We start from the raw sequence: 18,007 nt of genomic DNA, 5'->3' as shown, positions 1-18,007 counted from the left end.
CATGAATCTTACGAGGATCTCTTAAAGGCAGCATGTCTTCTTCCAGTTAACTCACTGAGACCCCCCACTTCCAGTAGAACCGCGGCGCACACACGCGGATCTGGCCAGCCCCCTGTTGGTGCGCATAAGTAATCGCATGACTCAAAAAGTCGACTGCGGGATGATGCAGCGCTAGATGCCACTGAGGTTCTGATGAGGCTGGAAAAAACCCACCTCAATCTGATATTTGGAAAAACTGAAATATGAAGTGACTATATAGCCTATCAATAGAGCAGAAGTTTCAGGAGCCTACAACAAAACCCATTTGTTCACATTTACGCATAAGGAGCATGGATGGAGGGAGATTTGGTCAGAGTGAGTTTCAGCCACAGAGGTAGAAAAAGTTAGTAATTCTTTGGAAAGTAAGATCAATCCTCAGCAAGGTCAAATAAATTTAAATATATGGAAAACTCTCGTGTGAGCATGAGTCGGTGCATTATATTAGACTGATATCTAATAATGAATCAATGTGTAAGCAGACGTTTACTGTTTACACTCTGAACCAGAGAGAACAAAAAATTAAGTAATAATTCTGATACATTATGTTCTTCTATAAAAGGAAATGTCTATATTGGGACATCCATATAATAATTTGGGCCTAAACTGATTATTCAAATGAAGCCATGTGAGAGGGTAAGAGGGTAAACCATGCTTAGGTGAAGCTACAAACAACTAAATCTGACAAAGGACACCCAAAAAAATATGATGAACTTTATTACCTTATTCTGTTCCACCCACTCTAGAGGGTATTACAGAACCTCACCAAGTAACAGAATAAATGTAGAGAGTCAAAATTAGATACAATTCCCACTGAGATGTGAACGGGGACGAGAGCAAATTAAGAAAACACATGCAAATAGAAAAAACACGTGCAAATCAAGTGAACAACTTAATCAATTTGACGACACATGCGCTGCAAAAAGTCACAACACATGCAAATACAGCAACGCGCTGCAAAATGTTACAACACATGCAAATACAGAAACGCACCGCAAGTATCGGACTGTTCCAGGAGACCCACAGAAGTGAGGAACCTTGTTGTAGTTCAATGCTTTGTGACATTATGGAAGTCTGCTTCTCGCGAGTGGTGATGGAAATTCACAAAGCACTGAACTACAGCCAGGTTCATCACTTTTGAGGGTCCCCTGGAAACATTTCTGTTGTTGTTATTGCAATTTGCAGTGCGTTCTTCTATTGGCATTTGTTGTGACTTTTTGCAGCGCCTGTGTCGTCAAATTGATGAAGCTTTCTAAATTTCCACATGTTTTTCTATTTGCATGTGTCTTCTCAATTTGCACTGCATTGAGCTCTCTCTACCATCGTAGTGTGGGATACTAGGCAGATTAAGAATAAAGTGGTGTTGCAGAGGGGGATGGGGAATAACACCCGCTCCTCGGGACACTTTGTCAGAAACACACCGCGGTGGTTTTAAAAGTACAACCAGGGGGAAACACGACGATGGTAAAAAGAAAAGATCCGAGCTCAGTATTGGCTACCTACTCCCCCGCGCACAACGGGTTTTAGCAACGACGCCGTGGATTGGCTATTCCCGAGTTCCTTCCTCCAATCAGGCTCTTGTTTGCTGTTACCAGGAAGCAGAAGACGCGCTGGGAGAAGCTTGATTTTCCAACTGAGGTCTCTGTGATAAAATGGACAGCTTAGAAAACTGCGAAACTTAAACATTAAGACATTTGAACCGAGTATCTTCCTGGATGGAACAACTAAGTTACTCTCACCGTTAGCCTCCGAGGCTGCAGCTGTACTACAGTGCTGCTCTACTTTGGCTCGGACATCAGTCGTTATGTGATCTTTTACAAACAGATGAGCAGATAAACCAGCCTGGACTCAACCTGCTGAAAAAAACAAAATGTCGAGTACCGTGCTGGAGGTCGGGACGGGAGTGTTTGTCGTCGTGTTGATTTGGATTGCGGCTCTTGTGTTTGGTATGATGCTGCTGAGAGCATCCGGATCAGCCAAGTGAGTGAGAGGACACACACACACAGGCGCACACACACAGGCAAACACACAGCCACAAACACACACACACACACAGGCACAAACACACACTGCATTTGAGTACAACAAGTGCAGAAGTTAGAGAAGAAGAGCCCACATGTAGTCCACCTCACGAGGGAGTCCTTCAATGCCACATCCCGTTAACATTTCCTCCAAATGAATGTTGGTTTGCTTGATCAGCCTTAATACACAACTCCTGGGACATGAGACACTTTAACTGCATTAAGGTTTTTCTGGTAGATTCGGCGTGTTCAGGTTAAACAAGTTGCATTTTATTACAATAAAAAACATTAACTGGCTCACATACAGTACTTGAGGGAGGAACATGTGCATGCATGTCAAGAAACTGGATTAAGACTGGAGGCAAATTTGTTAAACATTGTGTAAACCATTGTTTGAAGTATAGACAGAAAATCTTTCACAGAAAAATTGCGACTGTCATATCATTTCTTGGCACTTAAACATCTTTAGTGTCTACCCAAGAGAGACCAGCAAAATTTTGTATTTTACTGATTCTTAAATTATTATTATTATTATTATTGTTGTTGTTTTTATTATTATAATTATATTATTTTTATAATTAAATATAGGAACTGATTGCTGGATCCATATACAAATTACCCTCTGTATTAATACAAAAATAATAATAAAATTAAAATTTCACATAAAAGCTTCATACTACAACCGTCAATGTTGTTTGTGTGGATTGCAAAGTGACACGAAACACTGTGCACCTCTGTTAGATGCAGTAACAGTAAAGTTTAAATGGGCGTAAACTTGGTACTTGGTCAGCAAGTTAATTCTGTGTGTGTGTATGTGTGTGTGTGTGTGTGTGTGTGTGTGTGTGTGTGTGTGTGTGTGTGTGTGTGTGTGTGTGTGTGTGTGTGTGTGTGTGTGTGTGTGTGTGTGTGTGTGTGTGTGTGTGTGTGTGTGTGTGTGTGTGTTCGTGTGTGTGTGTGTGTGTGCGTTTTGTCTCGCCAGGTTAGGAGTGATCCCTGTTTTTCTCCTGGCTCTCACCATCACTCTGGCCCTGGTGTTTTTCCCTCGCAGCCCTGAGACAACGCCCCCTTTCAAAGAAGTCCAGGTGAACTCTGCTCACTAATCTCACACACACTCACAAATTCTAATTCTGCCAACTCATGTGTAGGTTTATTCATCTTGATCCGCTATGAGTTGACATTGTCGGCACATAAAATGTGTGCCTCTTTTCCTGCCTACTGTATGAATGAGTATGTTGTACTATATTAAAATGCTAATAGTTGTAGTAGACAGTTTTGGAAATGATAAACAACTTGGTTCAAAAGGTGTTGATACAATGAACTGACATTTTACTACATGAAGCATCTATTTAATGTATACCGCGGCCAGGGCTGCGATAACGAAATATTCCATCATGATTATATCACACTATTCACAGCATTAAAAACACATAAGGCTTGTGTTTTTTTGTGTCTATTATTGTGGCTGGTGCATGGTGAGTTCATAATGTGGTGTTGGAATTAAAAGCAGGCCTGGGATGTTTTATTCTTGTTTTGAGGACATTTGACTTTGATTACCACCAAATGTTTTGGATACAGAGGCCACTGAGTGAAAAACAAGGTTACAGAGCACATGAATTAACAGCTCAATGTAGCTGAATGGATATCTGTTGCTCATTTTCTGTGTTCCGAAACTATACTTAATCACATATACAGTATATGATAAATTAAAGAATAGTATTAAATTTGTTTCATATTTCATGCTTATCAATGATTACAGTAAAACAAACATTTATCTTTATCACTGATGTATAGTTCAAAAAGAGTAACGTGTGTCTGTGTGTGTGTGTGTATGAGCAGAGTTATTTAGAGTCTAAGTTCTGTTCTAACTTCCAGTAAAGTACACATAAGCAGCCTCCTTAATACAACCTTAACTCTAATATAAACCAGCATTAGCCGTACTGTATGCCTATAAATCGCACGCATCATTGTGTGTGCACTTATGTATGTGTTTGTCGTAAAGGCCTGCTCTGCTTTATCTTAGTCCAACAGCAACACAGAACAAACACTCCCCCATGTTGCCTCGGGGTCGTGCCAATAAGCCAGCCAGATCTGCCAAGCAAGCTGCCACCCCATAGAAATAGCAGAGCAGAGCCCCGTTCTGGCCAGCTCATGTTTTATAGCCTTTGTGCAAAGGCAGATACCAGACCAGCAACAGAGAGAGGCGGTGAAATCTGACTTCTTGGATTTCTGTACAAGGCTTACAAGTAAAATGAACCTTTTCCTGCTCCAGAGATTGATTCTAAAGTTTTAAAGAGGTTACATATAAAATTCCTTAAAATAGCAACACCTCATGATGCAAGAAAAAAGAGATTTTCACCCACAGATTTGCTTTATATAGAGTTTTCCACCTTTATTAAATGTCAACAGGACTATTGCTTTTTCAATTGAGGGAGTGGCCCATATGTTGGTAGATTGTAATAATTATAAGAACCCTTTGCACAGTGGTTAAAGATTTATACATGCATTTAACAAAGATTATTTAAACAGGTAATTGCTGAATAGAATTTAACTTTGACTGTGCACAAATGTAAAAAAAAAAGTCTTTGGCTGATCAGGGAATTCAGTTGAATGACAAAAACTATGAACACACATAACCTAACAACAATGCTGACATTATGAATCGTCCACGTGGTAAAATACAGTCAGAGGAAACTGAGCAAGTCAGTTGACTGTGGGATGAATGACCGGCCAGAGGCAGCCAGAGGCCCGGAGCTTCTTGAATCTGTAAACCAGATGATGTGAGGCCTCTCATGTGACTCATCTTTCATATGTTACACTGGAATAAATCAGCTACAATAGATGTTTTCATGCAGGGCTAAAAAAGCTGAAAATACCCTATAAATCTTCATCTGTGTGGTCATAAACAGTATTAAAAGGAACAGTTCACCCAAAAGTGATGATTCCCTCATTATCTACTCACCCCTATGCCGATGGAGGGGTGGGTGAGGAGTTTGAGTCCACAAAACACTACTGGAATTTCAGGGGTAAACAGTGTACCAGCCAGGTAGCAGCCGAATCCAATACAACTGAAGATATTAGGGACTTATCTTCAGATGTGAAAAAACAACAGCAAAAAAAAATAACATGTCTCAATTCTGCTTCTGTGGTGTCATCCAAGTGTCAACATCCCCAGCATTCATATTCGACTCGAAACAAGGTCATTTACACCAAGTCTAAAGCCTCAATGTCTGCTGATATCTTCTTTCGAGGTGCATTCAGGGGCCGTCAGAAATGCTAAAGTCCACCAGTTCAGCCACTTCTGGTGGATTTTTAGGCTTGTATGGTGTCATCCAAGTATCTGCAAGTCCCGACATTCATATTCGACTTGAAACAAGGTCATTTCACCGTGTTTTACCCCTCCATCGATGTAGGGGTGTGTAGATAATGAGTGAATTACCATTTTTGGGTGAACTATTCTTTTAACAAAGGTGTATGTGAAGTCAGAAAAGCTGCTTTACTGAATACAGTCAATGACATTTTGTATTCATAGCATGTTTGGGTGTGGACTCATGTTATTAGTGAGCAAGTGGTGTGTTTGTGTGTGTGTGTGTGTGTGTGTGTGTGTGTGTGTGTGTGTGTGTGTGTGTGTGTGTGTGTGTGTGTGTGTGTGTGTGTGTGTGTGTGTGTGTGTGTGTGTGTGTGTGTGTGTGTGTGTGTGTGTGTGTGTGTGTGTGTGTGTGTGAGAGAGAGAGCGTGTGTGAGAGAGAGAGCGTGTGTGAGAGAGAGAGCGTGTGTGTGTGAGAGAGCGTGTGTGTGTGAGAGCGTGTGTGTGTGTGAGAGCGTGTGTGTGTGTGAGAGCGTGTGTGTGTGTGTGAGCGTGTGTGAGCATGTGTGTGTGTGCAAACTGAGGCAATGTCTAACCTCTTGCTGTTAAACAAAAGTAAAATATCATAGAGCCAATTAAGCCAGTCCCAGATTCGGAGTGGGGGTGGTTTTCTACCAGACCACCCACCCCCCACCCCCTCTTCCATTCCTCTGCCCCCCCGCCTGCCTGCCTGCTCCCACCCGTGTGCTCAATGGCACATTAATAAAACATGGCCCTCACTTTGGGTTCCTGCATACTGCGTAATTGGCAAATTAAAAAGTGAGATCTGTTAAATGCATCCATAAGAGACGGCATACATCATCCCCACCTCACACCAGTGGATTTACAAACACACACACACACACACACCTACTCTCATTCCACAACAGTCCCTGTGAAATCTGTCTTTAGTCGGCAGTTGGGCTGCTGCTCTTCTGGTGTTATCTGGCTTAAGGGCGTTTTCGCAGTTTGTATTCGCAAATTCATGGGTGGCTCATGATCTAAATATTAACACAGACCGAGAGCTATCAGTGAAGTGTTGCTTAAACCTATCAGTGGAAACACCATAAACCCCACATCTCTGCTAACCTAAGGGAGACAGTGCCAACCTGGAGGAGCTGTTTTCTTTAGATCTGTTAATTTATGTAATACTCAGGTGAGCTGCATTGCAGTGCCCACACTGATCAGGCTTCTAGATAAACAACTGCAGCATACGAAAATAAAGAGAAGCCGGAAATCCGAATTTTCTTTGTGCACTAATGAGAGAACAGTGGAATAACAAACTTGCCATATCTTTAATTACATTGTTGTACATTAAGTTATTCACTGAAAATATTCCAACCTGAATCAATAAGCACCACTTGGCCTCATGTTGTAGCTTTTAGCCATGATTGAATGGCAGTAATGACTTAAAATGATAGTTCCACCAACATTTTTAATTCACTCATTATCTACTCACCACTATGTCGATGGAGGGGTGGGTGAAGTGTCCACAAATCACTTTCAGGGTTTCAGGGCTAAACAGTGTTGCAGCCAAATCCAATACAATTGAAGTAAAAACAACAACAAAAAACAGAATCCTCTGATATCCTCCTCTGGATCTGTGTTCACGTGAGGATCACAGTGGACATTTAGGCTAAAAATATGGTGTAAATGACACCGTTTCGAGTGGAATTTGAATGTCGGGGCTTATGGGCACCGTGATGACCTCACAGGAGCAGTATGGAGGCATTTTGTAGATATATCCTGTGTGAAGAATCAGTCATCATTTACTTCAATTGTATTGGATTCTGCTGCAACGCTGTTTACCCCTGAACTCAAACACTTCATTCACCTCCCCATCGGCAAAGTGGTGAGTAGATAATGAGTGAATTTTAAATTTTGGGTGAACTATCCCTTTAAGGATGCACCAACTCCCCCCTTCTCATCATACTGCTTCCAATAACTTATTATTAATGATTAATAATTAAACTCAGATTATTGTATCGCCAAAGTAGGACACAACAGTGCTCCTTTTTCCCTCTCTAGAAGTTAGCTGGGTTCAAGTTTTCCTGTGTTAGATAACAAGAGGCTCTTAACCATTACCTCTTAACTTTAAGTGGTGGTGTTCATACTCCAACTTCACTAATAGACTTTTTGGAATCGAATTACAAATTCAATGTTAATAACATTAGCAACAGACTAAAAACAGTATTTAATATGGATTTGGTTGATGGGCAATCTGTTAAAAATTGTCATTATTGACTCAATATCCTGACCTTCTTTGACAGAGTGTAAACATTAGGTTTGCTCAAATGGTAAACTAGTAGTTAATATTATATATATATATGTGCAAATTTTTCTGCCTGGTAGAACCCAGAATATAACAAAATGATCATTGAAGGTTAGGTTTTGGTTCTGTCACTTTCACAGCAAATGAAATGTTCCAAATGTCAGGTCTGATGAAAGCAGCACAGCATTTGGGGGTTTATTGTTTCCAGGTGATCTCAAATTAAATCTAGCTATGCGTGCATGTGCACATGCTCTTCTCTCAGAAAGACGCCAGCTAAAGCGGAACCTTAAACAAAGTTGTCCATTGCTGGGGCTGTATGTCCCCACCAATGGTGCTGCAGATAGGCGGTTCATATACATACATTCAAGGTGGCTGCTTGCTATTGAACAGAGCCTATGATGATCCCTTTATGCTGCTAGTTGTTAGTCTTTCATATTTAGCTCACCTGGTGATGAGGAACACATATTATGCCTTGGTCAAATGTAGATTGCAGAAGATTAGGTATCAATTCAATTTTTTTTAATCAGATTTTCTTCACCAATGGGTTAAGACACGAGAAAACTAATGAGTTTTTTCCACATATAAACTCAATCAGTTTAAAACAAATCTTGAAACTCTCCCTTATAGAAAAACCCATAATTGACACATAGACAAGAGTGGTCTTCTACATCACTGAAATGTGCAAATCACACAACCACAGTTGACGCAGTTGTGTTAGATCTAAATCTGCGTTAATGTGAGCGTGGAGAAGCATTCCTTTTCAGAAGATGCATGTGATTGGTTTTGTTGTTAATGTGAACTCAGCGTTGAAACTCTCACATGACGTCATTCTGCAAAGTGAAGCTCAAACATCCAACTGAAGCAGCAGGAAGCGAAACACAATTAAAGTAGATTAGCTTTTCAAGGCAACAAGTAATTGTTTATTTTTCTTTGTGTGTGTATCAGTCTGTCTGTCTGTCTGTCTGTCTGTCTGTCTTTGTATTGAGTGCTCGTTCATTGCTTCACATAATCCCACAAAATCTCTCTGGTTCTACACAATGGCTTTATGAAAGCTCTCTTATGACATCTTGTGGCTCATAGAGGAAACGAGGAATGTATTAACAGACGTGTTTCCAGTGCAATAGATACTGGTAAAGAGATATGCTCTCATGTTATGATGAACTAAAATACTGAAGTGATCATGTCTTTCTTCACTCTACAGATAGTGGACACTTTGTTCATCGGCCGCTACGTGCTGCTGGCAGTGGTGAGCGTAGTCTTTCTGGTGATGTTCTTCATGCTGCTCCCCTTTCATTTCCTGGAGCCGGTCTATGCCAAGGCCCTAAGAACACATTAGAGCTGTCAGGGTCAGAGTTGGCAGCAGGATCACATCACTGATTGTATACAACTTAAGACAAACAGGGCCTGGTGAGAGCCCCCACCCCCCACCCCTTCATGTGGAGACGGACCATAGAATGCATCCCAAACAGAAACACCAGGAGAGCCAGTGTCTTCTACAGGACCCAGTGAAGGCTGGTTGTTGGCTGTTTATGCAAAACCAACAGTAACGGTGTTTGATATTTTGGATCATTTTATACATCATTGTAGCACTAAAGGCAACACTGAAATACCCCATTATTTTACAAAGATGTTAAATATTTACATATATAATATATGTTGGTTCCTATAATCCTGTGTTAGTGACAGTACATGTGACAGATTAAACACAAAATAACCCATTGCACTATGTGAAAAAACATTAAAACTCTGAATGTGATGTCCCATTTACACCTGTCTGAAGCCTGCAGATTGCATATGTGTTTTCTTCAACTGGACAGACTGACAGGGTTAATAAAAATATTTTTTTTTAACTTTGTCTTTTGTGAATGACCTATTATTGTTTAGCATCATCTTTTGTAGAGAAACATGACATACTATATTCAGACACATTAGAACAGCCAAAATACAGTACTTTTTTAATATCAATATTAATGCATTAATAAATCAATGTACCAAACGTTAAAAATGTTATGAATAGGAGGTTGTGCTTCCCATTTTATTTTTATGGTTCTCCACATTGTGCTGAAGTGCTAAAACAGACTGATTTGTGCTGGGTGTCAACAGACACTTCGCAGTCCATTTAATCACTCCTCACTTTCTTTCTGTGTCTTCTAACCTCTAGCTTTGTGCCAAGGACTTTTACGTGGCACACATGTAGAATGGGTTTGCCATACACATTCATTTGATATCATGAAGTCATTAAATGTCTAATGGACAAGTACAAGGCTCCACTAAACAGAAATAAACCACTAATTGAACTCTTGGAAGTGTTTGCCTCCAGCTGCTATAAAACAAGTTGTATAACAAATTGTTTATTTGGATAAATAGCATTCTGGGTGCGAGGGAGAAAACTTTTTATTGGATTTATTTGTGATGACATGTCAGGGCTCAAGCTTTGCAGTTAGTTTAAATGACCAGCACGTTATGTGAATATTAGTATTTTGATTGGTCTTCTTATTCTCATCAATTATTAGCTGATTTCTAATAATGACTGTAATATAAAAGGATAGTGTGCTACCATTATGATTAGTTTGGTTCATTACCATTCCCTTGGTGAGGAGAGTTTGTCCCATTCATCATTTTGCTGCCTCTGGATATTAAAGCAGTCGATTCCTGCTGAATAGTTTGTGTTATTCTGTCTTTTCACACTATGCAGTTTTCATTTTCTCATGAAGCAGGTTGATCATGGTGTCTGATAGTTCCATTAAGTATCTGAAATCACTGCCAGAGAAAAGCACTTCTTAGGTAAACCTACATCTATTAAGATCTGTGCACTCAGGAGATTCTTATAGTAATGTCTGTTCCATTTAGTTGTTTCATTAAGAGCTATTACAGTGTTATTTAGTGAGGTTTTGGTAAACGGTTGTTGTTTTACCCACGTGGGCACATGAAGGAATAGTCTTCCGACAGTTTGGAAAATACAATGGCCCTTCTGAGAGTAAGATGAGAATTGAACACTTTCATGTCAGATAACCATGATGAAGCTACCATAGCTTAGCATAAACAGGAGAAAAGGATGTGCCAGGCTCTGTCCAGCTGGATGCTAGAAATACAGGTGCGGAGGGGGCTGCAGCTTCCCGACTGGTGAGAGGCTTTCAAAGCAAGGCCAACAAGCTAACTCATCAAATAACAACTTGGATTTTATTTTCATTTCCAATTCTAACGTTTAGAGACCATATTAGTAGTAGGCTTAACATCCCGATTTTAATATTTTTTCCTCATATTTCATTTTTAGAACTTTCCGTGTCTTTTGTGTTTCCAATGCACAAATATAGAAGGTTACGAAGAGAGAACTGAAAGGATCACAGATTTTAGTGTTAATAGTGGGTTTGATATGCATCTCTGATTCCTTAATAGTCTGTTGTTGATAAGAAATTCTGAAACTAGTAGGACATTTTGTTGGCCATTCAAATAAAAACCTATATTGCACTATATTTTAAACGATAGCATCATATAGACTTTCAGCATCCTCAAACCTAATTGACCCTCAGTAGTAAAGAGTAAAGAGGCACTTGTAAGCATACTTTTACCTCTACAGCTACAGCTTCTTTGTTAAATCCTTACAAAGATTCAATGTAAAGGGGTTATTTGAGTGTTAGAGCTGCTGTTTCCCCCCATCAACAGTCTTTATGGTAAGTTGCATGCACTGTGTAACTATAGCATTGTTGTTTTTAAATATCACCTCACACTTTACGAGTGAATAGTCGGAAATCCAAACGTCCACAATCTAAGTGTTCACACTAAAAGTTGCGTCGGCTCTTTCGGAATAGCTCAGCGCCGGTGTATGCCCGGCCTAAGGTACAGCATCTTTTCCCATGTCCTTCATAGAACAGATGCTTTATATATAAGCAACACTTGTAGGGATCTCGGAGAAATGGTATTCGCATCATTGTGTTTTGATTTTGCATCTTTATTCTATATTTTGCTCCCACATTTTGCACTTCCACTTTTGAGTCATACTTTGCACTGTGTTTTCATTATTTCTGACAAACACAGTGCTGCATTCACATGTTCTGATGCAGATTCCACGGGGTATAACTAAGCAGATGATTCCATAGAGAGTAATGAGCTTTTGCAGTCTAGAGGCCCAATTATAAACACTTGCCCCCCCCTCCCACTCCCATTTTAAAAGTGTGAAGCCCGAGGAGACGTGGAGTGGAATTCCAACCAGGATGATGAAAGAGAATCTAATGAATCAAAACCAATCCTATTAGTTCCGGCCCACATCTCCATACTGTGGCCCTTTTCTGCACCACAATCCACCGCATGATTTCACACAAGCAGGGGAACTGCGGGATTTCAACAGAGTGGGACAGCGGATCTGAAACCTTTCAACCTGGAGCGACTTGTTGCCTGTAATTGACCGAATGATTACCGCAAAACATGATCTTAGCCCCTGCTGAAAGTGGCACTTAGAAGCAAGTCGCTTTAAGGGCCCTGAAACTGAAGGTTACCCTGGCCAAGATATTTTCTTATGAGTTCTTTTACTTTGACATAAAAAAAAATCCGCCAATGTTTTTATTTCAGGTTTCTCTGTCTCCTTGCGGACTTTAAGTCCGCAAACTCAAGGTCTTTGCAGTCCCTGAAGTCTGGATCCAGAAGATCTGACAGTATTCCCTGGCTCACTCCTTCGTTCTCACACACACTCTCACACTACCTCACCTTTGTAATCTCTCTCTCCCCCATCTTTCCCACTCCCTCTATCCTTTCCTCATTTTATCTTTCGCTCCTTAACTCCGTCTCTGGGGAGTGGGAAAATGAGCAGAACAAAGCATGTGGGGGTTTGAGGATCATTTGGAACCGAGAGCTGGAGTCTTTGTAGCGCAGCCAGCTGGACATATAAAGAGATGGGGGCGGGTGAGATAGAGAAAGAGAGAGCAATGTGAGGGCAAAGAGGTGTGAGCGGAAAGCTCAGGGTGCTCGGTTTTGAAACTGCGGCGGGGACGGGGTGTGCTCCTCTCTGGTAGATCCTGTATTCAGATGCACTCAAGCAGAACTTCTGGCCTTCCATTCACATCCTCAGCCACCTCGCCCTCTGTTTGTGATATGGAAACCGTCACCGCCCCACACGGCTCCCACATCACTGAAAATCCACCAAAGATTTCAGGGAAAGGTTGGTGCACTTATCCCGAAAGAATGTGATTCAGTTCGTGTTAAATCAAGCAGATGGCAATGTTTGCTATCCTTTCAAAAAGTTTGGTAAATAAAACTTAATGAGTGCTCTGTTTGGCAAACCTAAAATGAACACGGTAATTTAAAATCCCTACACAGGCTTGAATTTTGAGGGTTTATTAGGCAGCAAGCGGATGTTTGGTTTACTGGGTATTTTTCACTAAGCTGTGAAAGAGATGGTGATACAATGTGCTAATGAAATGGGGGGCCTTGTCAGTTGAGTACCAAACTATGCAGTTTTGGGGCCAAAAAGCTTCTTTTTTTTCTCAGCCCTGTCTGGCTGTTCTCTATTATACACTTTTGCATAATGCCAGGGGATGCTATCATGGCAACACACCCTAGGGGGGCAAAATACTCAAACTGAGATGCCGGTGTTGCAGTGGCCTTTTACCTCTCTCTCTCAGGGAGGAATTAGCCTAAAGCTCTGGCTCTCGGGGCGACGATGAAGACCCAGATTAGAGGTCAGGTTGCTCACTAATAGACCTTTGCCTCTTGGACATGACGCCCCATCGCGGGCCGAAGCTTGGCCCTATGGGGGTTCCATTTTGACAGTGATGAGGACATGATTGAGTATTGGGCAGGCTTAGAAAGGCAATGGCTACACCGATCAAAGGCCTCGGCCACAATAGTTGAACTTGGGTGGCCACAGCACTGCTCTGGTCGTACTCACTTGCATTGGCTTTGACTGTAAATAATGATACTGCAATATTTGTCATTCACTGTTTGTGTTGACAGATTAAGGAATAGGCTATAGTTTGACACAGGAAGAGCACCAGTAACAAAATTGTAATTATCAAAACTGATAGAAGAAATATTGTAGTGAAAACACTTGAGAAAGCTAAATTAAAATGAAATGGTGGAAGAGCTTGTTTAAAGAAGGTTATGAGTTCAGCAGTGGAGTTGCTCCTAGTTTCTCTTGTCAAACAACATAGTTCCATGTGGGCGTATTGGGCCACGCAAGTGAGTCGACAAAGGTGATGGGCTTTGCACAGCAAACATTTGGATTTGTGGATTAGGGTTAGTTACAGGTGTAAACAGTACAAAGATCCATTTAGCTGCTTCAGTTTTTAGCGCTTGGTATTATTCACCCTGGCTCACTGTCATACTATTATTGTCGAATTTAATAAAACAAACACACCTTTAAGTTTTATTAGTAACACAAAATTTATTTAAGTCCAAATGTCTGCAGCAATTAAGGCTTCAACTAGGTTGTGTCACTTCCTCATCCACCCATTCACCATTCTCTATGCATTAGACAGTTAACTCAATAGAAAGCAATCATTTCAGATTTCGTACACTGTTGTGATAGCATCAATAACTGGGCATACAAGGATGACTACTCTTTTTGTTCCATTGTGAGGGTTGATGAGAGCGCCAAATTTCACCTTTAAAATACAGACATTCCAATTAAACAATGAATAAAGTGAACTACAGTATACAGTCGAACTCCAACAGCTGGCCTGGCTTACTACTCCTTCATGGAACAGTGCCAACATTATTGATTTTTAGTTACACCGGCAATCATAGGTCAAATAGCCTGCTGTGTGAAAGGTCTGCTGCAGATAGACTGCAGTGATAAGCTGTCCCTCACAACATCCAATTGAACTGAAGCCATAACCTTGTACTAATGTCTTAATAATTTTTGGGGGAAATTGTTCAACTGCAAAACGTTTTGTGTTTATAATTTGGTTTCCTCTAAAAAGTCAGCCCGATCTGTTTTGCACACGAGCCGGCCTGAATACGGCAGCGTATTGGTCAAGGTAGCACTCGCTGGTAGAGTCTGTAAAGATGCTGCTATGTTACACGGATACAGCTCTGCTAAAAAATATACATTATTGCCACAGTCTATAGGCTCTGGCAATATGGGGTGGTTGTGGCTCAGGAGGTAGAGAAGGTTGTCCACTAACCAGAAGTCTCACTCTTTCCACATACTGTACCAAAGTGTCCTTCGGCAAGATGCTGAACCCCCATATTGCCCCAGTCGGCTGTGTCAGCAGTGTGTGATCGATGTGATAGAGAAAGTTCTGCACTTAGATGCACTGTATGAATCGGTGTGTGAATGGATTGAATTACCAAAACTGTACTGTGAAGTGCTTTGAGTGGTTATTAAGACTAGAAAAGTGCTTTATAAATACAGACCATTTTTTACGAACTTGGCTGCAGAAATCAGAACTCTTCATAACATTTATTTGCTGTTGTTTATTATCAGCATTAAAATAGTATAAATTTAGTTCATCAGTTGTGAAATAGAAAGTTGTTTTTGTCCACTCAATCTTGTTGTGACCAAATGATTAGAGTAACAGCCTTGACACAGGTAGAGGGCAGACATGAATGGGTGCTAGATAGAAAAAGTGTCTGAAGCCTCAAACAGTATACGGTAATTTGTGTTTTTTTTGTTTACAGCAGTTACAGCACAGAGCACGTCAGCAGTGTAATCTGTGCACACTCCGGGAGCCCACTCAAACCAGGCAAAACGACTGTGTCAGAAATTAAAGCAGAACATTTTGACAAGGTTGACTTGGTACTTTTGTTTTCCTCTTTAGTGGCGAGCCGAGATTATGTATGAGACTCATACTGTGCAGACAGACAGCTACAAATCTGCTTGGCCAGTTGACTGGTGGGAGGTTGGGTCGTGGTTGAGTGAGGGGGGGGCTAGCTTGAGTTGTCAAATTAAAGGAACCAAGTGAAAGAAAGAGATGCTTTTGTCTTGTTTGAACCTGTCGTTTTTATATAAGAAACAATTCCTCTGCTCCGATCATTTACATCTGAAATTGAGCATAACACAAAATGTAAATATGGGAATAAATGCTCTTCCGACATTTCACACATATAACAGTTGATGATATAATTTGTTACAAAAATGAAAACAGACAGTTCATTATTCAGTTTATGCATAAAAACGGTTCTGGTGCATTTGTTTAGTCACATTTGATTAATGAAACTGATTTGTGGAAACAAGCCTTGCTGTGTTTCCGCCCTCCCAACCCCCTTGTCCCATGCTGAATGAATAGCACAGACAAGACAGTACCCCTTGGTCCCCTTCCCCTCACTATTCGCTCAGCATGTGGTCTGAAACTTGTTTTCTGATCATCGCCCCCCCAACTTCTCCCTCCTCTGGAGAAAAAAAGGACCCTAAAGAGGAGGGAGATGAGGAGACCAAATTAAAGAGGGAGGGAAGAGAAGCTCACAGCCATGTTTGAGGAATATGAGAAAAACATATTGTTGAACTACCACCAAATAACAGGTGGTGCTTAGGAAAGGTCAGGAGCTGAGGGTTTCTCTGAGGGTATGGATGGTATAGCGGAGCTGCGGTGAGGGCTCTGGTCTTTCATCCAGGAAGTGCTTACTTGTGGATTGAAGATGCGGGTCAGTGCCTGGCTTGTCTGTGTGTCCTGGCTCTTCACCTGGGCAGCGTATTCGGCAAGGTGCAACTGCCAAGACATGTGTCCACCAGAGCAGGGACTGGACAAGAGGTCAAAGACCCGGGTCAAGGAGCACATTCGTCACAGCGTTGGACATCAGCACACGCTCCACAGGAAGAGGCCACTCCGCAGAAAAGGTCCGTTCTTATCCCACACAACTTTTCGACTGCATGCTCAGATTACTGTATGCTCTGACTCACTAAGATCTGCTGTTAAACTCAGTCATTTGTCCAATTAGGAAATTATTGTGAATGACATGATTGAATCTGATTTGAGTGTTAACATTGGAATTACTTCCCTATTGCTTTTTATTCCACACACCTCACAGCTTATTGTGTGAAAGTGATCTTAGTAATTGGAAAATTAACATTCGGAACTAACAAATCAACTCTTTTTATACTTTAGAATACTTAGTTTCCTCTGATTTTATTAAATTCAGAGTTGTTATAAAGTTAAAAATTGTAATTGCACCAAAAAACATACTGGACATATACGTCTTTATTTAAATGTTTGATTAGCTATGTATGATTTTTTTTCACAATAAACCTATATTCATAGAAAAAGATATTTACAGTATCTTATTTTATTTTTTGGGCAGCAAGATGAATAAGAGATTTAACTCCCTGTTAAACCAACAGAAATTTGGGGGAAGAGGTGCTGTCAGCGTTTGAGGTCTCACAGACACCAAAAAAATGGCAAACATTACATTTGGGAGAAATTGTCACTGAGTAAAGATGTTTTTCCAAGACAATTGACAAATGTATTGTGTTGGGATTTCACAGTTTTTAAAATGTTCAATTGTCCTTTCACTGCTCAGGAGTAAAAATCTGCCTAAAGCTTCTGTGAGAATCATTATCATTTTCCAGCTTTGATAAGTTAAAGACTAAAATGAGTTTTAACACAACATGACACCGACCAGCTCCCTTCTAAAAGGTTTAATGGCAAAAGTGACGATGTAATGTGGAAGCTCTGTAAAACCGATGCAGTTTTGTGTCTATTCTTTAGAGACAGATTATATAACAAGTGGATGAGAATTGTAACAATGTAAAGGTGATGGAATGTGATGATTGAAAAAGATTGTTGCAGATTCACAGAAAAGGTTTTGCTGTAATTATTTGGATTACGTCACTTACTAATAAGCCACTAAGAAGGAGGTGCATTACATTAGAACCCACAATGCCTTTTTGTCTAACTAGCTTTAAGGCAGTCTTTCATGTTCACATTGATTGTTTATCCATTTACCAAACACAGTTGAATTACACTTAGAATTTACTCTGAAGTCAATTTTTATCACATTCCTCTCTACCGCTGACACATTCTTTCTTTTTCTCACTCCATCCCGCCCTCTCTGCTCGCTCCGACACTTCCCCTGACCTTTGGTCCAGCGCCTCAAAGAGGTTCCTTCCCTCACCACATCGCAGCCCAGCGCCATTCCCATGACTTGTGTTGAGCCGAGACTCATCCTTCATCCTCTCTAAAGCTTTTGTTGCCGACTGAAAGCTGGCCGATGCCGGGGCCATCAAGCCCGAGTTGTTGGATCAATATAAACATCCATCACTTAGCCCCGGGTCTTTCTGAGCCTCACAATGAACAGTTCACTAAACAATGCTTTATTTATGTGAGCCATTGGAGGGAATGAACTACTGGTAGTCCACTTATTTCCTGGCTGCATTTCCTTTGCTGTGATGGGACTTGGAAGTAA

The 18,007-nt window shown here is 40.8% G+C and overlaps 1 protein-coding gene across 1 annotated transcript; it reads left to right on the top strand.

Moving 5' to 3' along the window:
• The first annotated feature begins 1,401 nt into the window (after positions 1–1,401).
• Positions 1,402–9,522, top strand: tmem218 (transmembrane protein 218). Its single transcript, XM_053441898.1, has 3 exons — positions 1,402–2,016; positions 3,037–3,139; positions 8,874–9,522. The coding sequence occupies exons 1-3, from the start codon at positions 1,907–1,909 to the stop codon at positions 9,006–9,008; spliced, it is 348 nt and encodes a 115-aa protein (XP_053297873.1). The 5' UTR covers positions 1,402–1,906; the 3' UTR covers positions 9,009–9,522.
• The last annotated feature ends 8,485 nt before the right edge of the window (positions 9,523–18,007 follow it).

Source organism: Pleuronectes platessa, chromosome 15, assembly GCF_947347685.1.
Source record: "Pleuronectes platessa chromosome 15, fPlePla1.1, whole genome shotgun sequence".
Lineage (NCBI taxonomy): Eukaryota > Metazoa > Chordata > Actinopteri > Pleuronectiformes > Pleuronectidae > Pleuronectes > Pleuronectes platessa.
Note: the sequence above shows the minus strand (reverse complement) of the source record. Positions and strands in the feature narration are given on the sequence as shown.